The sequence below is a fragment of the Spizellomyces punctatus genome (assembly GCF_000182565.1).
Source record: "Spizellomyces punctatus DAOM BR117 chromosome Unknown supercont1.2, whole genome shotgun sequence".
Lineage (NCBI taxonomy): Eukaryota > Fungi > Chytridiomycota > Chytridiomycetes > Spizellomycetales > Spizellomycetaceae > Spizellomyces > Spizellomyces punctatus.
The window spans coordinates 1,484,201-1,505,304 of NW_015971538.1; the positions used below are offsets into that span (position 1 = coordinate 1,484,201).

The 21,104-nt window shown below is 46.9% G+C and overlaps 10 protein-coding genes across 10 annotated transcripts; 5 read left to right on the top strand and 5 right to left on the bottom strand.

Moving 5' to 3' along the window:
• Window positions 1-178: 178 nt before the first annotated feature.
• SPPG_01437 (CC1-like family splicing factor) lies at window positions 179-2,831 on the bottom strand. Its single transcript, XM_016749754.1, has 9 exons — window positions 2,699-2,831; window positions 2,245-2,639; window positions 1,994-2,176; window positions 1,778-1,921; window positions 1,474-1,705; window positions 1,250-1,413; window positions 1,017-1,182; window positions 861-950; window positions 179-798 (listed from the first exon to the last, which is right to left on the bottom strand). Exons 1-9 carry the CDS (start codon window positions 2,750-2,752, stop codon window positions 733-735), a joined length of 1,494 nt encoding a protein of 497 aa, XP_016612028.1. The 5' UTR covers window positions 2,753-2,831; the 3' UTR covers window positions 179-732.
• A 117-nt stretch (window positions 2,832-2,948) lies between these two features.
• On the top strand, window positions 2,949-4,856 carry SPPG_01438 (uncharacterized protein). The gene is made up of 6 exons (XM_016749755.1): window positions 2,949-3,096; window positions 3,154-3,332; window positions 3,402-3,584; window positions 3,651-3,937; window positions 4,000-4,091; window positions 4,151-4,856. The coding sequence occupies exons 1-6, from the start codon at window positions 2,966-2,968 to the stop codon at window positions 4,668-4,670; spliced, it is 1,392 nt and encodes a 463-aa protein (XP_016612029.1). The 5' UTR covers window positions 2,949-2,965; the 3' UTR covers window positions 4,671-4,856.
• Window positions 4,712-7,495, bottom strand: SPPG_01439 (uncharacterized protein). Its single transcript, XM_016749756.1, has 8 exons — window positions 7,118-7,495; window positions 6,996-7,055; window positions 6,822-6,914; window positions 6,651-6,734; window positions 5,412-6,578; window positions 5,173-5,346; window positions 5,042-5,112; window positions 4,712-4,980 (listed from the first exon to the last, which is right to left on the bottom strand). Exons 1-8 carry the CDS (start codon window positions 7,250-7,252, stop codon window positions 4,818-4,820), a joined length of 1,947 nt encoding a protein of 648 aa, XP_016612030.1. The 5' UTR covers window positions 7,253-7,495; the 3' UTR covers window positions 4,712-4,817.
• SPPG_01440 (succinate dehydrogenase [ubiquinone] iron-sulfur subunit, mitochondrial) lies at window positions 7,371-9,071 on the top strand. Its single transcript, XM_016749757.1, has 5 exons — window positions 7,371-7,750; window positions 7,840-7,950; window positions 8,073-8,355; window positions 8,430-8,741; window positions 8,813-9,071. Exons 1-5 carry the CDS (start codon window positions 7,694-7,696, stop codon window positions 8,893-8,895), a joined length of 846 nt encoding a protein of 281 aa, XP_016612031.1. The 5' UTR covers window positions 7,371-7,693; the 3' UTR covers window positions 8,896-9,071.
• Window positions 8,995-9,652, bottom strand: SPPG_01441 (U6 snRNA-associated Sm-like protein LSm4). The gene is made up of 3 exons (XM_016749758.1): window positions 9,529-9,652; window positions 9,409-9,455; window positions 8,995-9,332 (listed from the first exon to the last, which is right to left on the bottom strand). The coding sequence occupies exons 1-3, from the start codon at window positions 9,590-9,592 to the stop codon at window positions 9,084-9,086; spliced, it is 360 nt and encodes a 119-aa protein (XP_016612032.1). The 5' UTR covers window positions 9,593-9,652; the 3' UTR covers window positions 8,995-9,083.
• Window positions 9,653-9,745: 93 nt separating this feature from the next.
• Window positions 9,746-11,833, top strand: SPPG_01442 (uncharacterized protein). The gene is made up of 8 exons (XM_016749759.1): window positions 9,746-9,859; window positions 9,977-10,097; window positions 10,165-10,262; window positions 10,329-10,495; window positions 10,557-10,676; window positions 10,738-10,975; window positions 11,049-11,188; window positions 11,444-11,833. The coding sequence occupies exons 1-8, from the start codon at window positions 9,784-9,786 to the stop codon at window positions 11,474-11,476; spliced, it is 993 nt and encodes a 330-aa protein (XP_016612033.1). The 5' UTR covers window positions 9,746-9,783; the 3' UTR covers window positions 11,477-11,833.
• Window positions 11,834-11,976: 143 nt separating this feature from the next.
• On the top strand, window positions 11,977-12,851 carry SPPG_01443 (uncharacterized protein). Its single transcript, XM_016749760.1, has one exon. It carries the CDS (start codon window positions 12,153-12,155, stop codon window positions 12,750-12,752), a length of 600 nt encoding a protein of 199 aa, XP_016612034.1. The 5' UTR covers window positions 11,977-12,152; the 3' UTR covers window positions 12,753-12,851.
• Window positions 12,659-15,015, bottom strand: SPPG_01444 (ATP-binding cassette family ATPase ARB1). Its single transcript, XM_016749761.1, has 4 exons — window positions 14,724-15,015; window positions 14,416-14,667; window positions 13,115-14,353; window positions 12,659-13,053 (listed from the first exon to the last, which is right to left on the bottom strand). Exons 1-4 carry the CDS (start codon window positions 14,904-14,906, stop codon window positions 12,946-12,948), a joined length of 1,782 nt encoding a protein of 593 aa, XP_016612035.1. The 5' UTR covers window positions 14,907-15,015; the 3' UTR covers window positions 12,659-12,945.
• Window positions 15,016-15,541: 526 nt separating this feature from the next.
• SPPG_01445 (uncharacterized protein) lies at window positions 15,542-20,024 on the top strand. Its single transcript, XM_016749762.1, has 15 exons — window positions 15,542-16,437; window positions 16,501-16,584; window positions 16,653-16,872; window positions 16,953-17,110; window positions 17,181-17,321; window positions 17,379-17,482; window positions 17,547-17,790; window positions 17,855-18,283; window positions 18,340-18,553; window positions 18,618-18,787; window positions 18,844-18,935; window positions 18,993-19,312; window positions 19,372-19,508; window positions 19,570-19,734; window positions 19,798-20,024. The coding sequence occupies exons 1-15, from the start codon at window positions 15,571-15,573 to the stop codon at window positions 19,870-19,872; spliced, it is 3,420 nt and encodes a 1,139-aa protein (XP_016612036.1). The 5' UTR covers window positions 15,542-15,570; the 3' UTR covers window positions 19,873-20,024.
• On the bottom strand, window positions 19,988-20,995 carry SPPG_01446 (uncharacterized protein). The gene is made up of 2 exons (XM_016749763.1): window positions 20,516-20,995; window positions 19,988-20,453 (listed from the first exon to the last, which is right to left on the bottom strand). The coding sequence occupies exons 1-2, from the start codon at window positions 20,909-20,911 to the stop codon at window positions 20,055-20,057; spliced, it is 795 nt and encodes a 264-aa protein (XP_016612037.1). The 5' UTR covers window positions 20,912-20,995; the 3' UTR covers window positions 19,988-20,054.
• Window positions 20,996-21,104: the final 109 nt, after the last annotated feature.

Genomic DNA, 21,104 nt, shown 5'->3' on the forward strand with positions numbered 1-21,104 from the left:
AGCATTCGGTCGCACCAACAGCAATTGAATTGAATCCACATGGCTGCTGACTTAAGCAAACTCCACGTGAATGCTTTAGGTAATCCCCAGGAATCCGAGGTTCATCCAACGCTGCGAGACATACCCAATGATTCCATGGATTTTGATAACTCGAATTCAGGAAATTCATTTACTAGTGGATTGATTCAGTTATCAACAGAGATGCATGCTCCATTTCAACAAGTGTGCCCAAGTTCATTTGGCAACAGCTTTAGATCAAAAACCATGGTTAACTCATCCCATGAAGCAAGAGCTTTTTGCGTACACAATATACAACAGGGTCAGGTCCTCCATACTGCCAAAACCGTATCGCTGTGATGTTATGCAGAAACGACCAATATAAATGCAATTGTACCAACCTTGGTCATAGGTCGAGGTAAAACTTTGGACCGTCGCTCATCGAACCCTAGTGCATAGTGCAGTGCAACGATATGAGCACGCCCAGTCCAAAAATCCAACAGAAACATCACCGGGTCGGCAACACAGCACAAGCCCACTCCTCTCGAAAGTCAACCTAAGACAGAGCCTCAAGAGAAGAAAGAAAAAACAATGCGTATATATATGCAACATTCAAACAAAGTCGGACTCGATATGGACCTAAAGTTTCCAGCAAATTACACCTATTGAACAAGGAGGTGAGGCATTTGGTTTAGACATCTTGACCGCAGCAACAACCGGTGAATGGGACTTCTTCTACTCAAAGGCCGCTTCCGGAAAGCGCGCGTTATAAGTAACGTCTGGGACATAGGCAGCCTCAATCTGCAGGTGGGAAAGCAGTCAGCCGAAGAAAAAATAAACAAGACATTCAAACAGACACCTACCCGGTTACCGGCGAAGAACCGGCCGTTTAGAGCATTCACCGCCGCTTCCGCTTCAGGAATGCTGTTGTACTTCATATAGATGCGACCATCCTACAATGCCGGATTGAGCGTTAGAGATCAGCAATAATGCACGTTGCCAAATATATGGTCACATACCGGACTTTCAGTATCAATTCCTACATGACGGAGTTTGCCGTACTTAGAACATTCAGATTCAACATCATCCTTGAGCTCTTTATCCCAGTCAGGTTCCTCTTGTACTTCCTGTAATACGAACATATTCTTCAGCAAAATATTGCGCGTTGGCAGAATGACCGGTTTTCTGTCAGACAAGGGGTTAAGTGTTTATGCTCTAATGTTAGTAAGACACGCTCAGCATAGTCACGTACGCAGGAAGTGCCGAACCGCCAATAGGGAGTTCGTCCCTAGCAAGTTTGGCCATAAGGTCAATGCGGGATACATTGTTCATGGAAAGGCCGCCAATTTCCCCGTCATCCAACGAGTAACTAGACACTCCCCCGCTCAGCTTATCAGTTATATGACCAACTTTGATCTGCAATAAATGTGCTAGGTAAGGGTACCGCATGCAAGAAAACCAAAGAGAAGTGCTTACAGCTCGTCCCATGATCTCAAACCCATTCATTTTCTCCATGGCCTGTTTTGCATCGGCCGGATTTTTATAATGAACAAAAGCAAATCCTCGCGACCTGCCTGTATCCGGATCCTTGTGCAAATTGATATGATCGATGGCTCCGAAAGGTTCGAAAACTGCCTTCAAATCATCCTCAGTCAGATTGAAATGCAGTGAACCGATATACAAGCGATTCGATTGTAGCTCAGCTTTGCTGCAACAGGGAGGGAAATCAATACGAGCCATCGCGGCATCAAAATGCCGGCATGGGTCGATCAAGACTTACGCGGCAGCTTCCGCTTCAGCGGCAATCCTGTTCTTCTCGGCTTCTGTACGTTGGACTATAATCGGAATGCCCAGGAGCTTTTGGTTTGTCATCTGTAGAGCCTTCTCTACAGATTCTTCCTCGTAGAATTCTACATAACCCACCCTATATGCGATAAAGGGTTTAGAGTTTTTCCTTCATCAAACTCAATGATATCCATTAACCCAGTTCCCTTACCCTTTCGACCGCCGGGAATTACGATCGGCGATAATTCTAGCATCACGGACTTTCCCGGCAGGAGCAAAGAAGTCAAAGAGTTCCCCGGTTGTAAGCCGTGCAGCCAATTGCATGACAAAGACTGTTCGCTTGTCACGTTCATACTCAGATAACTGCGGTGACGCAGACCTGGTGACAACAGGGCTGAGAAATTCAACGTATTAGACTTGTATGTGTTGGTTTTCCTTGGACGTATAATTCAAATTTTTTACCTTCTATCCCTTCCAGATCCCCTTCTTGATCGCTCATATGAGCTTCTCCTGCGCTTGTGATTGTCCCTCGACCTGCTTCGTGGTCGTTCATGCCTTGTCCGGCGATGCGGGGATTGAGATCTAGAACGGGTACGTCTCCTACGGTCTCGATCATCCTTATGACGAGGAGATCTCGAGCGAGAACGATCTTTCCTGCTCCGCTTCTTACGGTCTGTCGATCTGGAGCGCGACCGACGTCGGTCCCTCTCTCGAGACCGTGAGCGGTCTCGGTGCCGCCGCTTTTCCTCCTTCCCACGACTGCTGCGGTTCTCCTCAGCAGGCTTCTCTGGCGACGGTAAGGGTACAGCAGTGGGTTCAGATTCAGCTCTCTCGGGCTTTTGGGGCGGACCAGCTTGCTATAATCAACGCATTCAGTAACTTTGAAGTCATGTCATGCACCTGTGTGAATTTTTACCTCCTTTCGGAAGGGAGCTTCCAGAAGCTGCTCAACATCCAACTCCATGACCATTACCGCAAGTGTTTGTCGTGCAGAAGCTGCTTATAGCAAAAAGGATAATGACTGCGCCGGAAACCTACTTCGCTTTCAGTTTTCCTTGCAAATGGGAGCAACTTGTCTGGTTGTGGGCATATCCTGATCACATGACTCTTCTGCTCAAGTAAGCAGGGTCGTCCACTCGGAGCTTGAGTTCTCCGTTGGTCTGCTGCACGTACCGAAGTCAAGATGCTGCCAGCAATACCAAGATCCCGCTCATCGTTAGCCTCACATCAAGCAAAGAAGCCGCAAACAGCACGCCGATCGCCCTCTACTGCACAATCAGTCTCCAAAGCCCATGCAGACCTTGGAAGTCAAAGGTGCGTGGGTCCGCCTTACCTGTACGCAGACCTCAACTGACACGGTTCAGTCTATAGACGTATTCCACTCCTTACCCAAACTATTTGTCGTGAACTACTGAAAGAGGGACATGTGCGATCATACATTGATTTTTTTCGGATGGTGGAGCTCAACGCTTCGGAGTTCAGCCCGCCTGCTGAAGCGTTGCACGAGCTGAAGCAACTTCTAACAGCTGGTGAAGATAGCCAGCGTTCAGGTAGTGTAGCTCATGTATTCTAACGGGTGAGTAAGGCGTCTATTTACATATGCTAAATTTCCAATGCAGGTGACCACCGACTGATCTACGAGTCGCGGAAGAACATCGCCCGATATTTCCGGTCCCTTGGCAAATTCGACATTGCGATGAACTACTATAAAGAAGCGCTTGACCGAGCTCGACTAATATCAAACGACCGAAATGTAGAAATTGAAGCGACTCGCAATATTGGTGATGTCCTAGAAAGTGACGGTAGGCAGCGGCTACGGTCGATTTCACAATTAGCGTTATGTCACTCAAACATGCCGCTGTTCGAAGGACAAGCTCTCGAAGCATCTGATATGTACGAGCTGAGCCGCACGTTAGCCCGTGACCAAAATAACCAGGAAGCTGAGATACTCGCCGCCAAACGTCTTGTTGATGTCCGAATGAAAATCGCCCGCCAACAAGAGAAGAATGGCGTATATAGTGATGCCATTGCACACTACATGCATTGCATAAGGATCTTGCAGGAAAGCAACCCAGATGAAGAGACTCTTAACGACCTTAACTATCGCCTTGGAAGTGCTTTTCGACGGAATGGGGATATACCTACTGCAATAGAGGTAAATTGTGCACAATGGTGGGAGTTACATCATGAGCGGGAAAACTGATTATGGGTTCATAGTATCTGGAAACCTTCTTAGAAAAGGTCCGCAAATACGGCGACAATGTGAAAGAGGCGTTGGCACAAGAGGTTTTGGCCTCTTGTTATGAGGGGTAAGGTCATTGCTTGTATCGTTTCAAAGACTGTTCTCATCATTTTCTTTTGAAAAAAGCACCGGCGATCTATCACTAGCCACACAATACCTTCAAAATTTCCTCACACTTAGTTCCGCTGAACCCGCTCAAAAGTCTGCACAAGCCCGGGCATGTCACCATCTCGGTATTCTCTATAACAGAATGGGTGATTACAACCAAGCTGTACAATACTTTGAGCGTCATTACGAACTAGCTTGTGGTATTGCTGGGAATGAGGCAACGGAGGAGGGACGGGCGGTCGCCATCGACGCCGGAATGAGAAAAATTGAAGCTTCGAAGGAGGAACGATCGGAAGCAGATGCGACCGTAGCAATTGAATCCCCAAAACCTGTCGAACAAGAGATGGCGAGACCTCTCAACGTGGGCGTCGCCCAGGTTCAGCTAGGTATCTCCCGGGCGAATGCACATATGGACCAATTTTTACGAATCGTGAAAGATGAGAAAAAATTGGGAATATTGCTGCAATGGAAAGCAACACATTCATTTGATCTATTTGCCGAGCGCGGGGATAGATCAACGCCAGATGAAGAAACATGATCGTAGATCGGATAGCGCAACTACGAACCTCGTCCGCGAAATTGTAACTACATCTCACAAGTTTTATATTAATCAGCGCGTTACTATATACACATTCCTATGAATCCACCGTCATATACCCTTAAACTCTTGCAGGGTAAACATAGTTTAGCCCTGCGACCCAGCAAGCCGTCGTTTCAATTCCACATTTTCTTTTTCCAACTCTTGCAAGCTAGTCTCTACTGCTCTCCTCTTCTCAACGGCGGTCTGTATACCCTCCATCAGACGCTGATGAAGCTTTTGTTGTTCAGCCTCCACCTTTTGTTGGCTTCTGCGGGAAGGTAAAGTAAGAATCCAAGGAAAATAAAATGTACGCGAGTTCAGAAACATACTCTTGCTCCACCCGTCTTTGTTCTGCCATGGCAGCCAATCGCGCCTCATATGCCATCTTGTTCTGGGCGTTCTGGTGACAAAGGACAGTCAGCATTGGTAGAAGACTGTGCTTGCGGGGAACTCGGTGTACCTCTTGCTCCAAGATGCTGCTGGCGAATCTCAGGGCATTGAAAGCTTTGAGTGTACCTTCTGCGTCACTTACAAGCGTCTCAAACTTGCTTTCCGTTTGAGTGGCCATTTCATTCTTGGAGCTTCTTCGGTCTGGAGGATTAGTGGCTAGGAAGTCTTGCACTTCGGAATGCAGCTGTATTGGGGTGTTTTAACACCTATATCGCAATCGACTGAATTAATCGATTTACCAAAACATACCCTCTCATTTTCCACCAATGCAGTTTGCAATGCCTCGCGCAGTTCGTCCCCTTCCTGTTTTGCCTTTAACAATTGATCGCGAACTTGCCAAAGCTCAACTTCAGCGCTGAGCAGTTTTGTCTGCAGCTCTTCCGCATGCGCAAGAGTTACTGGGTATTTTACGGTCAATTCCTCGGCATCTGCCTTCTGCTTCTCCAGTTCCTCAATCACATTACAACATTCTTCAAGTTCGCCTGCTTGATGTTGGTTAGCCTCCTCAAGTGTCAAAATTGTCTGGTCTCGGCTCGCTATCACGTCCTTCAATTCGTCAGCGAGAGATCTCGAATCTTGAGGTATGCCACTTTCTCTCAAACCACTCAGATATTCTCTCAATCCCTCTACTTCATGACGTAAATGTTCCACTTGTGTAAACTCTTTTGTAACATCCCTATGTTCTTCCTCCAATATCGCATAGCTCTTTTCAGCGCGAGAGGCTCTGTTCTCCGCTTCTTGTATCATCGTCTCCCATGACTCCCGCGAGGATTTGAGAGCTGCTTGCTCATCTGCGAGCGACGCTGTCAGCCTCAGATTTTTTTCGGCAAGATCTCTCTTCGAGCTTTCAGCGGCCGTCAGTAACGTTTGCAGTTGTTCGAATGCTTCTGGGCCTTGTCCCTGCTGGACAAAGGTATCACATTTTGCATTCAAATTGGACTCCAACTCCAGAATCTTCTTATTCAACTTTGCCGTCTCCACTGCATGTCGTTGAACTATACTGATGAGCTCTCGTCTAAGGACGTCTTCCGCGTCCTCCCTGTCTGCGAGTTGCCGCTCCAGATTCCGCACTCTTTCCGCCTGCACTTTTTCATCTGCCCTCGCGCGGTCCGCCTCCTCGCCTCGCGTATGTAGTTGCAACTCCAAGCGACGAGTACGCGCAACCTCTGCAGCAAGACGATCTTGAAGGGCATTGATGTCATCATTTCTGGTTGCCAATTCCTTTTGAAGCAGTCCGATTGGGCTGAGTTTCTTTCCTTCCTTTCTGAGTTCGATTTTTTTAGAATGCTTCTCGTCTTCCACATTTTCTCCCCGTTGTTTTCTCTTCTCCTGCTCGATGCCCTCATCCAACGTGACAAGAACGTTACGAATATTGTGATGCTCCAGTACTTTGGGATTAAAGCTTTCATCTTCTCCCTGAGAGGTCATAGGTCAGACAGCCCGATGAGCAGCAGCGCATTTCAACCAAATGATGTCGCTCTCGCTTACCGTGTCGCTGTCAGTATTCTGAGATGACTGGCTGTCGAGCTTCGCACGTTTTGTAGCAGCCGTCTGTTTTTCATTTTCAATATCCTTGTAATTGAACAAATGCCAAATAGAAATTTAGCACAAGAGCGTCCCCGTTTTCAGCGTCAAACATGACAATTTTCGCTCAGTCACCTTTGAGGTCCTGACGCCTACTTTAGAAAGCTTAGAAATTGGTCGTTTACCAAGTTTGGGATCGTAATTCTTGCTTGTATCGGTATTCCTAGGCTAGAGCAATCGTTAGCATCGGTCAGACATCATGTCCAGCTTTTTCACTGTCCCTTTGGTCGTGCCCCCCTCCGATCTTACCCGTGCAATATTGGGATCGCTCTTCTGTAGTGCAGATTTTGGACCTCCGGTTCTAGTTTGCTGTATTTCAAAGGATATTAGCTTATCTTAATGTCAATGCTTTCATATTGGAAGGAGCTCACCTTCCATTGGCGCAAAAGCTCCTCACGTGTCATTTTCCTATCCATTTTGTCACCCCTTGAGGTCTCAAGTTGTTGAACGGTTGAAAATGCTTCGTTCTCCTTGTCCGTATAGATCTTTACCCGCTGCCTTTCCATGGCTGGCTAGGGCCAGTATGTGTTGGCACAGCGGAAATAGGCCCAGTCAGAGCTCGGGTTAATACTCGCGTGAAATGCGAGCCAGGGTTGAGTATGACGAGAACGTTTCGAATAGGCAGTAAATCTCCTTATCCTTGTTGGAAACTCGAGCCCAAAACGCGGTTCTTTGGGCGAAGATGACTTGCTGTTGTGGGAATCGTCGTCGGGGTGCGATCACCAGCGTCCACCCCTTTACGAAAGCCGTGTCTGCCTAAACCATAAGGAAACTGTGCACTTTGAAGTTGCTATGGAGCCAACTTTGCTGTCACGTGAAACCGTTCCGAGTTCTTCCAGCAGTTCGAAGTCAGACCGTTCATGAACCTCTTGGGCATCACCTCGAGTTGAGCATCAGGCACCCCTAAACCTCTTCCCTCCCTCTCCCCCTATCGGTCGTATTTCGCAATGTCTCTCGCGACTATTGGCAGGAGGTCACTCTTGCACTCGCAGAAGAATGTGTTGGTGAGTTTTTCCGCTTGACGGTCTTTCTGAGATTGATTTCCTCCTAATCGTGTGCAACACTATCACCATTGTCATATGTCCTTGAGAAGGCCCCGCTTGTGGCCCCATTCCATACCACTACGATGGCTCAACTCGCCACCCCGGCCCCCGACCCAGTGCAGAAGCAACCTCTCATCAAGACCTTCAACATTTACCGTTGGGTGGGTGTCTGAATATGAGACTACATGCAAATTCTTGCACGGATGCGTGGAGCTGGGTCGCTTTTTCGCTCATGCGTTCATGAATGACTTTGCTTTGGCGTAGACTTACATTCTTTGAGTAGTCTCCCGATAAGCCCGCTGAGAAGCCCCGTCTTGAGAAGTACCAGATTGATCTCAACCAGTGCGGACCTATGGTGTTGGACGCACTGATCAAAATCAAAAACGAAATCGACCCTACGCTTACTTTCCGTCGATCCTGCCGTGAGGGCATCTGTGGATCTTGTTCAATGAATATCAACGGTGGAAACACTCTGGCATGCCTAAGCCGTATCGACCGGAATCCATCTTCCGATGTCAAAATCTATCCCTTACCTCACACTTACGTCGTAAAAGACTTGGTACCTGGTACGTTCTGCTCCTGTCCTCTCATTTACATGCCGAGATTTAAGTCTGATATTGTTCTTTTGATTGGCCACCAGACCTTACGCAAATTTACAAACAGTACAAGTCGATTGAACCATACATGAAGCAAAAGACGGCCGCTCCTGAGCGCGAAAATATTCAGTCCATTGCGGACCGTAAGAAGCTGGATGGATTGTATGAGTGTATCTTATGCTTTTGTTGTTCTACTTCGTGCCCAAGTTACTGGTGGAACAGCGACAAGTACCTTGGCCCGGCAGTCTTGATGCAGGCGTATCGGTGGATGATTGACTCGCGTGATCATTTTGGTGTCGAGCGGCGGGAGGCTTTGCAGGACCCTTTCTCTGTGTACCGTTGCCACACAATCATGAGTAAGTGAACGACCTCGTTTCATGCAAAGAATGTTAGAGAGAGGACTTAACAGTACTGCTATTACCATTAGACTGCGCCCGCACATGCCCTAAGGGGTTGAACCCTGGTTTGGCAATTGCTGAGATCAAGAAACAAATGGCCCTTGACGGATAGTTTACGGTCGGGATTGGACAAACTACGTGAAAATATACCGCTGGCTTGTAGTGTATGTGAATTTGATCCGAGTAGTATGGCTGCCGTGATATAAAGATCCCAAAGAGTGCAATGCATATCTTATTGTAGCATGTCGACATGATTGAACCTTTAGATCCTTATTATGCAATTGGCCTACAAAAGACCCGTCATGCTCCTCGACCACGGGCACCCGCTCCTCTACCACCTCTACCCACGCCTCCTCGTCCTCCGCGACCTCCTCTATCTCCCCCACGTCCCCCTCGACCACCATACTGTCTTGGCTCATCGCGGACCATATCAATGACTTCGTCTGGTACCCGAAGGTATTTGATTGTGTTGCCGCGAATGTAAATTTCCGGGATTCGCCAGAATCGGTCGCCGTCCGGAGACGTGCATATCACCTCACGGAGGTTGATCTAGAGAAGACCGTTAGGCTTGATAGTTCAAAGATAGGCCAATCTTCCCTGTCCTTCAAAAGACATGGACACATACGTTCATAAAATTATCGCAGTTTACCATGTGACCGTTGTAAGTTTCGCCTGCATCGTTAAGATACATACTTTATGATCTCGAACTATCGCGTTAAATATGGAAGCGCTGCAACGACATTACCATTCTTTAGCTCCACAAGCATGGGGTGCCCTTGAGCAGTGTTCAAGAGAGACAGCGGGAGCATAGCGGTGTCGTAATGTGAATATCCCGCGCAATGAAATAAGAAAGTGGCCAGCAAGTGCTTGACAGCACGAACGACAAGCGATTCTTGTTTACTGTGCCATTCGATGTTATGTAACTGTGCCGCACCTTGTCCAAGGCCGCTTCTCAGTCTCACACCAACGTCCAGCAGTCTCGTCGATCTCAATCCGCAAGATGGTTACGACAACGCTTGGTGACAAACCCGAAGGAGAACGGCTAACAAGAGACTTGATAACACAATTCGAGATCGGTCCGTAGGTCAGCCCTACTCTTTCTGCGCGTCTTCACATGCCCGCAATTGGGACCTAGTACATGGTTAGGCGAACTGGAAATCTAACGTATTGTTTTTCATGTTAACGTTTGATAGGCAAGGTATTCAATGACAACAGATCTCAGATCAATTCGGTCGATTTTGATGACACTGGAGAGTTTTGTGTCACTGCATCGGACGATGACTCCTTGAGAGTGTATGACGCAGTAAAGGGAAGGTATGTATTCTTACAACTCGAGAATATACTGCATTGTGCTGCTGACACTGCCTTTTACTTTTTTCAGCTCGAAACAGTTTGTGTACAGCAAAAAGTACGGTTGCGCACACGCCCGTTTTACCCACCACGCCTCGTCTATCATATATGCATCAACAAAAGAAGATGGTCGGTATTCTTTGTTCACATGTTACATGAGAAGGGACATTACATTAACGGCATATTTACGTATAGACACGATCCGATACCTCTCTGTTCATGATAACCGATATCTCCGATATTTTAAGGGACATACTCGCCGAGTCGTTGGACTTGAGCTCTCACCGCAGGATGATCACTTTCTGTCAGCATCCTTGGATGGGACTGTTCGGCTATGGGACTTGAGAGTTCAGCATGCCCAGGTTTGTTTTATTTGTCCTTGCTGTTGATATTCTTAACGTATGTCCTTACTTCTATCTGAAGGGACTGATGAATGTACCCGGTCAAGGGCGTCCTTGCGTGAATTTTGACCAGACCGGGAAAGTATTCATTGTGGCATTTCAAGAGTCCATCAAACTCTACGATCTTAGGAACTTTGATAAGGTATGTCAGACACAACGGACTGATCCATCGCCCATGTCCGCTTACACTTGCAAACCCACAGGGATCTTTTGCCACTTTTCCTGTCCATGACCCAAATATGATGACTGGCCCACCTGAATTTGTGGGCATCGAATTCAGTAACGATGGCAGGAATATATTAGTTTCTACACGGGGAGAGACCTCGTACATTCTGGACGGATTCAACGGCCCCATGAAGCAATACTTGCGAGGTCACATCAATACACGCGGAATCGAGTTGCAGGCTAGCTACAGTCCAGACGGACAGTTTGTTGCATGTGGTGAGTAAAGGTTTACTGCTGATATGCAACCTACACTGGAAATATATACCCTAAGATTTCATGATATGTTCAGGCTCTGAGGACGGATCTATTCATTTCTGGGAGGCTGAGAATGGATCCCGGGTATGCACACTAACAGGACATACCGATCCGCCTGCGATTGTAAAATGGAATCCAAAGTACATGATGTTTGCGAGTGCAGACTCCAGTTTGGTGAGTACAATCTCAATTTAGTTCGTCAACGATCTGATTCCCCGCCTTGTCCAATGGAATGGACATGATGCGTTGCATTTTATGCGGTTTTAAATGATCGAACATCAATTATGCCTACCTACCTACCATGGCATGTCTGTCAACGTTCTCTGTTTCGTAAGATTCCGAGAATGCTTTGTGACGGAACATCACATGCGTGGGCAGACCATTCCCTCAATGCTATGCCAGTGCTTATACAATGCGTGCCTTTGATAGACCTTCTGGACACCTACGACAACCGCCCCATAGCAACTGCAGGGTGACCGTTTGAGCGTAGATTCTCTTGTGTCTTTTCATAGCTACATAGTACAGAGAGCTTGAAATGGAGACTCGCAAGTTTAAATGGATTCAATGTCAACCACAGCTTAAGCTTGCTGCGGCTGCCCGAGTACGAGCATGCACAGTAAAGTATCTTGCTTGCAACAATCTGAAGGGGTCAGCGTTCAATGTTCAGCATTGAATACCAGTAACATGGAGGGAATGGAACTTGCATGGAACAAAAACGGGACGTTCAACTATAGTTAGAAAACATTAAGCAAAAAATAGAATATTTGGCTTAAATGTGACCGCAATATCGTATGCAGGGTACTGCTTTCAGCTCAGATAAAGCGCCATATAGCATTATATTTTACGAATGCAACGTTAAGTCTAAAAGCAGTTTGTGTTGTGGATGTTATTAGTAAGCGACTCTAAAGTGCTGATCAATACGTCAATTGACGGACCCTTAGCTAATTAGTGGCGCACCATGACGATCGTGGCCGTGCTATTCTGACAGATGGCTGCCCTTTTTCGATGGGTTTCCGTTCACTTTTTGGTTGCATTTAAAAACCTCATCGTCATCTCTGTACCCCAAACGTATATATAAAGCATTAGGTACACGCAGACGCGCGCAACAAACAGCTGCAATTCTTTATACCAATTCACAATGACATTTATGGAAAGCCAATACCTTTTTGCACATCCTTTTGGTACTTTAACGTCGGCAAACTGGCGAAAGTATCCCAATGAATACTCTTCACATGTTCTCTCCGTGGACATCCTTTCACGATGCATCGACCCACAAACGGGCGTCCTACGAACAGAGCGTTTATTGTCCATCAAACAATCCGCACCCGCAATAGTAAGAAAATTGTTGCCGATACCAGAAGTGTCGTACTTTCGGGAAGTCTCGTTTCTGGATCCCAAGGAGCGAACTTACAAGGCGGTTTCGAACAATCTGAGTATGCGATCCATTGTGGATGTGGAAGAGACGTGCGAGTTTAAGGCTGATCCACAAAAACCTGACGGTGGGACGGTTTTTAACCAGAGAGCGGAGGTCAAGGTTTTTGGAGCTTTGAATTACGTAGCTCGAATGCTTGAAGAGGCCGCCGTAAACTCGTTCAAGGCCAATGCTGCAAAGGGAAGGCAAGGATTGGAGACAGTCGTAGACATGGTTTTGAATGAAGCAAAGACGGTAGAGGCGGGATTAAAAGAGGGGTATGAGGCTGGCATCGAGGGACTGAGAAAAGGCACTGTTGGGGTATGAGCGCAAAGGCTTAGGAACTGTATATTATTCTCTCTCTTCATTTTTCCTGAATATATTCACCAATACGACCAGTACTACATGGTACTATCCATCACTCGACAATCTATAATAAAAATAATGCCCTAGTTCTCCCCAAAAGCAAAAGAAATAACAAAATGCTCTAGCGCGAATAATATACAACAGAAACAAAAATCTAAAACTTTAGCATGTTCTTGGTGACCTCTTTTCGCAAATGCTGCTTGTACTCTGCAATCGATCCACTCCAGAGACGCATGGATCCGTTCTCACATACCCAAATTTGCTTTGAAAATAAAAAAGTCAGGGAACAAGTCATCAAAAACAGAAAAAATGGATACACATACTTGCGCGACTTGACTGATCAATCTGAAATCGTGACTAACAAGAACCACTCCTCCATCAAAGTTGTTGATCGCGTCAGCCAATGAATCAATAGTCTCGATATCAAGTGGATTTGTCGGTTCATCCAGCAACAGCATGTTGGGTCGGGAGAGAGCGAGCTGGCAGAAAACGATACGCGCACGTTGTCCGTCTGATAGCTGACGAATAGGACACAACTGGGAGTTGCCTGTGAGGCCAAACTTGCCGATCTGCTGCCGCCAATACGGAAGATCTTGTGGCAAGTCCTGGAAAGTCTTGCGGAGGTAGTCGATGGCGGACGCATCAAGGTCAAGTTGATCCGCGGAATGCTGACTGTATTTGCCAATCTTCAGGTGGGTGTGTCGGGATATAGTCCCGGCCGTTGGAGACAGCTCGCCGCTCATGAGCTTCAACAGCGTGGATTTACCTGCACCGTTGGGTCCTACCAGGGCGATACGTGACTCGGTATCAGCTCCCCATTCCAGGTTGCGGTAGATGGCATCCTTAAGGTCCCCACTGTATGCAAAGCTCATGTCGGTAAATGCAAGAACAGGCGGTGGTAGCTGCCCAGAACTTTCGAAACGGAACTGGAAGTTGCGAGATTTTTCCACCTTTTCCACTAGTCCTTCCGCCTCCATCTTATCTAAGATCTTCTGTCTCGACTTGGCTTGTCGAACCAAGTTGGCGTAGGTACCGCAGGATGCAATGAACTGCTTCATGTGTGCGATTTCTTCTTGCTGCTTTTCGTATGCCTTCATCTGATTGACCTCCAGCTCTTGCTTCGTCTTCACGTACGTATCGTAGTTACCCGCGTAGTAGTTCAGCTGCTTTTTATGATTCAATTCAATAATGTTGGTGCAGACGCCGTTCATGAAATCTTGCGAGTGCGACACCAATAGCAGGATACGGTTGTACTGAGCCAAATATTCTTCAAGCCATACACATGCCCCAAGATCGAGATGATTGGTGGGCTCGTCCAAAAGAAGCATCGTAGGTTTGACGAAAAGAGCTCTCGCCAAAGCGACACGCATACGCCAACCACCAGAGAGATCTTTGGTTGCCACCTTCATACGCTTTTCGTCAAACCCAAGACCATGAAGAATGGAGGCAGCTCGGGATTCAAAAGTCGACGCATCCATGGAGTCAATACGCTCGTATATATCGTCCAACAAGGGAGACTCAGGGTCCTCTGTCAGCAAATCCTCCATTTGTTTCTCAAGGCGCTACAGGACAAAATTGTCGTTGAACAGAATGCGATACACAAAGTGACGGGATGCGTACTCACCTTCAATTCTTGCTCGGCGTCATCGATAACAGCTTTCAATGCTGTCATCTCTGTGGGTGGATACTCAGCGTTCAACAGATAGATATCAATGTGTTCGGGAATTGGAGCCTCGCGAGCAGCCAAGGATTGTAAGAAAGTACTCTTTCCTGAACCGTTGGGACCGATCAAAGCGTATCGTCGACCAAAGTTGAGCTCAATGGTGGTTTCGTTGATGAGGACTTGGGAGAAGAAGCTGAGAGAGTATGACTCGATCTACCGAACAGTCAGCGAGTGTTGCAAGTCCATTAAGATTGTAGCTGTCCATATACCTTGACATCCCGAGAATCCTTTTGCGAAGTAAGGACTCCTGAAGAGACTCTGTTGTTGTCTATCGCCAAAGTATCTACGCCGTTCGTAATATCTTCAACAGAACCATTCTTGGCCTTTCGCCCTGCCGCTCTTTCTGCCCGCTTTGCAGCACGTTCTGCCTTCTTGTCTCCTTTTGGCGGCATATTGTTAAATGGAAATGTAATGTGCAAATGCTCAAAGAGATGAAAAGCGACTACAACGACTGCACACTTTTATCCTCGACGCTGCCCCGTTCTTTTATTTTTTTTTTTTTTCTGCAGTTTCTGGACGGGAAAATCGACGCGTTTTTTTTTTTGACTTCAAGGTATCCTAAGCAGCTCATTAACCCATAAATGGATGCGATGGGGGAGAGCGACGAGAGCTTGCAAGATGGACGGAATGGTTTTTCAACACGGTCGCAAACAAGGATAAGGAAACTTGCAGGAAATACTAACGATCTTGGCATTGCTCGTGTCGTCGTCGCAAATGCATGCTGACAGGTGGGGAACGATTGAGTGAAATTGGACTTTAAGCACAGCATCCAAGTGGCCAATGTCCCAGAAAAAATAACTGTAGAAAAGGTGCTCGATATGTGACATGTAATCTCGTAAATGCTGGCTTTTTCCTTGTCTGCCCTGCTGCCAAAAATACAAAGAACGTTGCGTTTACTTATGCGGATATCTTTTGAAAATCGCTGTCCTTGGCTGTCAAGCCAAGTTAACAGGATCGCGTCTCGTAAGCGAGCGTAAGCAGTCCGACCAGTTAGATCTTGGCAAGTTAAACCTCCACAAATCATAGCCTTGAAATATAGCACATCTCTGAAAAAGGATGGACAATGACGGAGAAGCACCTGCACCATCTTCTGAAGGAGCTTCACCCGCTTCGCCATCTCCAGTAGAAACTCCCGTCACCGTACCAGCTGAGCAGGCTACTTCGCCAGTCCCACCTGAACAATCTGTACCAGCACAGCCCATTGAAGCATCTTCACCTGCACCTCCTTCTGAGGAATATGCTCCGATATCCGCCCCTGACCAATCTGCTCTCTCATCCCTAGCTGAAGAGTCTACCCCGGGACCGACTAATGAGGAATCTCATTCATCGTCATTAGTGGGAGGATCAGCGCCGGCACTTCCTATTGAAGAATCTGTTTTCTCATCATCTACAGATGAATCTAATCTGGCTCCCACTATTGAAGAATCTCCCGTCGATCCAGTGGATGTAGAGCCTGCTCCTACAAGGTCAAATGCAGGATCTGGGTATGCAACACCTACCGAAAATCCTCCATCTTCACCGCCTTTCGACGAGTATTCATTAACAGCAGAAGCTGAGATGGAAGAAATCTCATCCCCACAACGTGATTCCAACGCAAATGCCGAAATATCTGCCTCTCAGAAAGATGTCCCAGAAACACCCAACTACCCTCCCCTACCTCCTCTCCCAACTTATTCTCTTTCCTATGCCGAACAACAGAGGCCTCCAACCCGTACTCTAGAGACTAGCCTGGATAATGTGTACACGGCATCTGCGCAACAGAGATGGGCAAGCTCATCTGAGGTGGAAGCGTCCCCCCATGCTTCAGGCGATCTGGGTCCGGATGAGCCTTTGCCCAGACCTGAGGAAGGAGAGCAACATGAGTTTGATGACGAGGATGCAGAGGCTATTGCTGAGGACACGGCGGTTATGGATCCTGATAATGTGAGGTTTTCTGCTCACATTTGGCAACACACGGGCTCAAAATCTAACGCCTTCGATATGTAGCCACTGATGCAACGTGTGCAAGCCGCTCTCTATAAGCAGCTATCCGAGCAAAAATCCAAACTTCAGTATGATCTGAAAGAGAAAGTAATTGATTGTTACTTTTGGTAGTTTGCTACGAGGTCAGTCTAATGACAATCCTTTGTTTCCTTCAGGAGGAAGCCGTTCGCGCCGCCAACCTTCGCAGAGAAGCCATTGGTGTTGAGCTTTACTCCTTGCAGCAACAACTAGCACGGCATCAAGCCATGCTCGAAGGCACACAGGACAATTTGAACGTGATTAGGGGCTATCGAGAAGAAGCGGAGCGTCGGTTGAGACATGCGACAGCGCAGTGGAAGGAACAGAAAGAGAAGGTGGAGCAGCATGCCAAAAACTGTGCGTATTTGCTTGAGGAATCTTTATTTTATTGTAGTTGCTCAAAAACGCCGATCGCTATTGCGCCTTTCCTCTCCTAGTGGACCAACACAAGCAAGAGCTTGAAAAGATATCGAGGACAATCAAACAAGTGGATTTGTATAATGAGGAACTTCGATCTAAAATCCTTGTCGCCAAGCGAACAACAATGAAGGCCGAGGAAGACTTGATCAAACAGGAGCAGGACAAGAAGCGCCAAGTATGTAGCGTGAGGTATCTACGTCCTGTATTATGACAAGATGCTTATTAGCAGCTATTCTACATATTAGGATTACTTTGTTGACCACCTTACAGATCAATTGCGTAAACTCCAAGAACGCCGGGCTTTATATGAGACACAACTGCTTGCGCAACAGAAAGAGACCAAAGCAGCTATGGAGACACTGCAGGATGCTGCGACGGAAATGGAGGTAAGGCATCCCAAAAATGGCCACAACAAGAGCGGTTCAACTTAGCTCTGCTTCTAGGCGATACAATTTGAGAAACGACAGCTTCTCCATCAATGGAAAAGCAGTTTGATCGGGCTCCAAAAGCGGGAAGAAGTTCTCCAACAAATCGATGCTGGCATCCAGTGAGTGTTCTCCATTGTTGTGCCTTGGTAATTTACACTCTTTTTCTCATATCATATTGACCAGGAAAAATAAGGATACCATCCTGAATATGACCGGGGAGATCTCTGGCTTCAAGCATTCGCTTCGCAAAGCGCAGGAAGAGAATGAATCGCTCACTGTCCTTTTGAATAAATTGGAGGGGGAGGTAGATTTTCTGAAAAGGGAGATAGGATCAATCAATGAACAGAAGGAGAAGCTAAAGGAGAGTTGGACAATGTACACAAAAAGTCTGTCTCAGACTGAAGCGGAATTGGGGACAGTCATGTTGGTATGGCTCTGTAACATGCTCGTTGACACTGTTGCCCTTACAATACTCACACACATATCAACAGGAACGTCAGACACTTCAAATGGAGATGTCGGCAGTTCAGAAACAGACCCACATAACCGTCGTGGCCACCCAAAAGCTCCAATCTGAAATCACCGAACATCTGCAAACCCAGCTTTCAATTTCCAAAGGCGCTCAAGGCACGCGTAAAGACAATAACCGTCTCCATAACCAAATACATGAGAAGGAGGCAACAATCGCCCAAGTGGAGAACGACCTTAGTCACATCAGGTTGGAGACACTAAACGCAAATTCTCGAATACGGGGGATGAAGGAGACGCTGCAGGTTTTGGATGCGGAGCTGGCGGAGCGAAATGAGGTTATCGAGAAATATGAGGTGGAGATACGCAGGAGAAACGATGAGCTGGGAAAGAAACAGGGTGAAATGGATCTGTTGAACAAGAAATACGATCAGTTAACGGCGAAGAATCTGGTGCGAGTCTATTCCATACCAACTACAACGACCCGCAATCTAATTCTAATGTTTAGGATGAATCCGTTGGCCCATTGGAAGCAACCATTCATAATCTGAGCAAATTGGTTCAACAAAAGGAGAAGGAATGCTCACAGCTTTCGCAATTCTGGCTTCGTTCACAAAACGAGCTAGTCGTAATGACAAAGCGAACAGGAGAAGTATCAGATGAAACCCAGGATCTGCGGATGCGATTGACTGTATTGAGCCGCAAAAAGATGGTGGTAAACAGTTGAGTATCGTGAAACCCCTGGAACAATGCGTAGAAATGAATACTGATATTAAGTGATTCCAGATGCATTTGATACTGAGCTGAAAGAGATTAGGGAGCACCAACGAAACATCCGACAACTTCAAAATGACATGGTGAAGATAAATACACTTCTCACCCGTCAAGCCTCTGTGCAAAATAAACTGGAGGAGAACAATCTCGGCTTAGAGCAAGAGTTCAGAGCGAAGCTGAAGGTAAAGCGCAGTTACATGACATCTATAACGAGTACAAATCTTAACGTCTCCTGTAGCATGCAGAACTTGAGTCGATCCAAATGGAGCAGAATCTTGAGAATCTCAAATCCGAAAAGCAACGCGCTCTCCAAGGCCTGGTTGAGGCAGAGTAAGTAGTCGACTCACTGCTCTCCTCAAGTTGCAAGCTAAAAGAGGAGTGTTACAGACGCCAAATGATGCTATGGGAGAAGAAGATACAGCTGGCGCGAGAGACGCAGGCGGCTCTTGATCCAAATGTTGGGGCTACAGAGATCAAAGAGATGCAAGCAGAGATTCATCGAATGAAACTTCGATATGCAAGCATGCTTAAGTTGCAGGAAAAGATGGTCGCGGAAATGGAGAAAAGCGTGTATAGAAGGGAGAGCATCACAGCACGGACGAAGACAAAAGGCAAAGGAGGCGGACAAATATCACTGCAGAAAGCAATTACTGATCTAACAAAGAAGATCCGAATGACCATGAACGATCTGCGGGAGTGTGATCAAGGTGACCTTCCCAGAGAAGCAATATAACGAGGACAATTCTCACCGGTTCCAAACCTCCAGATATCGTGGCGCTACAATCTTCTCAAGAGAATCTGACAGCTCAAGTCTCTCAAGCTTCAAATTCAATCACAGACCTGGAAGCAAAGGAGCAGCAGCTCCTGACGGACATTGAAACTCAATTACAAAAGAAGGAGCTGGTTCGTAGCATTCATGTTTCCTATCATCTCTGGTTTCACCCTTTAATGACCGTTTATAAAGTTGGCCAATCAGACTCTTTTGAAGCAACGTCAAGCACGACGATATCGAGATGTTGCAGATGGAAAGTACAGTTTCCTCGTACGAGAGGCTGACCAAAGGGAAGTGGAGCGAGATAAACACAAGGAACGTTTAGGAAAGATTGACAGTGTAATCAGAACTGTCGAGGTTAGTTCCAGGATTGGCCACTTTCATTCTTACCCACCCTGAACCTTTATTGCATGTGTTTAGACGGAATATGGTGTATCGGTGAAATCGAGCTTTGAACCAATACATAACCTTATTGCAATGGGGTTGACAGTCTGATCATGGCAGTACGGGTTGGCAGTAGACGAACTGACAATATTTGAGGGCGGGCCCTCTTTGAAATATCTCCTGCTTGTACAATTAGTTAGATACAGTGTGACAATTAAGGATGTTCACTGGTTAATATTAAAGCCTAGAAACATGATTGATAGAAGTGTTCATTATTTACATATGGGTAACGTTTATTTTCTCGCAGGGCGAGGATGTTGGCTGAGAACTTCTTCCGATCCCTTCTTGGAGCATGGAGCTGACAAGTCCATTGATCCCATTACACTTCCCATGCGACTCGCGCTTCGACTTCCGGTACGTTGATGACCGTCATTGTTCATGCCCATCGTGCTCGGGATTCTACTTGCTGTTCTATGCCTGGATTTAGATTGCTGCTGTTGCTGTTTCTGTTCCTGGGCCTGAGCCAGGGCCGCTGCCAGATTTTTAGCAGTTAATGTTCCAACGTCTTTGCTATGTCTCTCTGCGATCGATATAAGGCGGTCGTTCAAAACTGGAGTAGAGATGTTGAGGAGAGCTAACGCTTGGACAAGCTGAATATTTTCGGTGATCAACTGTTGCACAGCAGTATTCCACTATAAGATGATTCAGCATCAGAAACTTGTAAATGCGTTATAAGGAGATCAGATGGCCACACCTCTTGTTCGTGCCTCCTGTTAACCTCTATTTCAGCGCGCAATCCATCAACATCGTGCTGAATATCAAAGAGAGCTCGTTTCTTTTTGAAAAGCTCTGAGTGCAGTGCATCTTCCTGCCGGCGAAACCGGTCGAGGGCAATTTCTGGGAAGAGACTGGTAGAATTTGGCTGCTCTGGGCTCATTGCTGGTGTTTGCAAACTTTCCCCTGCGGTCGGTGTTTCGGCTTGCAACGTTGAGGATGTCGCTGCTATGAGACAATGCACGGTTGGTAATGAGGGTCCGGTTGCACTATCAAAAGCAGCTTCCAGGTTCGTTCCTCCGCTTGTGGTCCCTCCAATAGCATTGTCGTCAGCCAACGGTGTGGATGCTGTTCGCGAAGCTGATGCCGCTGTCATGTCTTCCACCTGCTGAAAATGGGTAGCAATTCTAGCTCACAGAGGCAGCATTTCAATCGGATTTCTCGCAGTTCCAGGTTCATTGGGGTTAGTTGATGGTGCAGGATGTCGGGAGTTGGTGTGGAGGACCCCGCCCACCGCGTGCTTACTTAATAGGCTTAGCACTGAAGCTCCATGACAACTGGTAGTCCGA

Excerpts from the sequence above, each read along its gene's own strand:
- SPPG_01441 (XM_016749758.1), bottom strand. The coding sequence starts at position 9,592 with ATGCTCCCGCTGTCTCTCTTGAACACTGCTCAAGGGCACCCCATGCTT. Across the intron at positions 9,456-9,528 it reads GCTTGTGGAGCTAAAGAATG|GCGAAACTTACAACGGTCAC; the intron begins GTAATGTCGTTG and ends TTAACGATGCAG. Across the intron at positions 9,333-9,408 it reads ACTGCGATAATTTTATGAAC|ATCAACCTCCGTGAGGTGAT; the intron begins GTATGTGTCCAT and ends GGTCTTCTCTAG.
- SPPG_01445 (XM_016749762.1), top strand. The coding sequence starts at position 15,571 with ATGGACAATGACGGAGAAGCACCTGCACCATCTTCTGAAGGAGCTTCA. Across the intron at positions 16,585-16,652 it reads AGTATGATCTGAAAGAGAAA|GAGGAAGCCGTTCGCGCCGC; the intron begins GTAATTGATTGT and ends TGTTTCCTTCAG. Across the intron at positions 19,735-19,797 it reads GTGTAATCAGAACTGTCGAG|ACGGAATATGGTGTATCGGT; the intron begins GTTAGTTCCAGG and ends GCATGTGTTTAG.
- SPPG_01439 (XM_016749756.1), bottom strand. The coding sequence starts at position 7,252 with ATGGAAAGGCAGCGGGTAAAGATCTATACGGACAAGGAGAACGAAGCA. Across the intron at positions 7,056-7,117 it reads AGCTTTTGCGCCAATGGAAG|CAAACTAGAACCGGAGGTCC; the intron begins GTGAGCTCCTTC and ends TTTGAAATACAG. Across the intron at positions 5,347-5,411 it reads CATTGGTGGAAAATGAGAGG|CTGCATTCCGAAGTGCAAGA; the intron begins GTATGTTTTGGT and ends ACCCCAATACAG.
- SPPG_01442 (XM_016749759.1), top strand. The coding sequence starts at position 9,784 with ATGGTTACGACAACGCTTGGTGACAAACCCGAAGGAGAACGGCTAACA. Across the intron at positions 9,860-9,976 it reads GATAACACAATTCGAGATCG|GCAAGGTATTCAATGACAAC; the intron begins GTCCGTAGGTCA and ends AACGTTTGATAG. Across the intron at positions 11,189-11,443 it reads CGAGTGCAGACTCCAGTTTG|ACCTTCTGGACACCTACGAC; the intron begins GTGAGTACAATC and ends TGCCTTTGATAG.
- SPPG_01437 (XM_016749754.1), bottom strand. The coding sequence starts at position 2,752 with ATGGTCATGGAGTTGGATGTTGAGCAGCTTCTGGAAGCTCCCTTCCGA. Across the intron at positions 2,177-2,244 it reads GGATCTGGAAGGGATAGAAG|CCCTGTTGTCACCAGGTCTG; the intron begins GTAAAAAATTTG and ends TGAATTTCTCAG. Across the intron at positions 799-860 it reads GGTTCTTCGCCGGTAACCGG|ATTGAGGCTGCCTATGTCCC; the intron begins GTAGGTGTCTGT and ends TCCCACCTGCAG.
- SPPG_01444 (XM_016749761.1), bottom strand. The coding sequence starts at position 14,906 with ATGCCGCCAAAAGGAGACAAGAAGGCAGAACGTGCTGCAAAGCGGGCA. Across the intron at positions 14,668-14,723 it reads AGGATTCTCGGGATGTCAAG|ATCGAGTCATACTCTCTCAG; the intron begins GTATATGGACAG and ends ACTGTTCGGTAG. Across the intron at positions 14,354-14,415 it reads ACGCCGAGCAAGAATTGAAG|CGCCTTGAGAAACAAATGGA; the intron begins GTGAGTACGCAT and ends TTTGTCCTGTAG.
- SPPG_01446 (XM_016749763.1), bottom strand. The coding sequence starts at position 20,911 with ATGACAGCGGCATCAGCTTCGCGAACAGCATCCACACCGTTGGCTGAC. Across the intron at positions 20,454-20,515 it reads ACAGGAGGCACGAACAAGAG|TGGAATACTGCTGTGCAACA; the intron begins GTGTGGCCATCT and ends ATCATCTTATAG.
- SPPG_01443 (XM_016749760.1), top strand. The coding sequence starts at position 12,153 with ATGACATTTATGGAAAGCCAATACCTTTTTGCACATCCTTTTGGTACT.
- SPPG_01440 (XM_016749757.1), top strand. The coding sequence starts at position 7,694 with ATGTCTCTCGCGACTATTGGCAGGAGGTCACTCTTGCACTCGCAGAAG. Across the intron at positions 8,356-8,429 it reads CGTAAAAGACTTGGTACCTG|ACCTTACGCAAATTTACAAA; the intron begins GTACGTTCTGCT and ends ATTGGCCACCAG. Across the intron at positions 8,742-8,812 it reads CCGTTGCCACACAATCATGA|ACTGCGCCCGCACATGCCCT; the intron begins GTAAGTGAACGA and ends TATTACCATTAG.
- SPPG_01438 (XM_016749755.1), top strand. The coding sequence starts at position 2,966 with ATGCTGCCAGCAATACCAAGATCCCGCTCATCGTTAGCCTCACATCAA. Across the intron at positions 3,585-3,650 it reads TGATGTCCTAGAAAGTGACG|GACAAGCTCTCGAAGCATCT; the intron begins GTAGGCAGCGGC and ends CGCTGTTCGAAG. Across the intron at positions 4,092-4,150 it reads TTGGCCTCTTGTTATGAGGG|CACCGGCGATCTATCACTAG; the intron begins GTAAGGTCATTG and ends TTTTGAAAAAAG.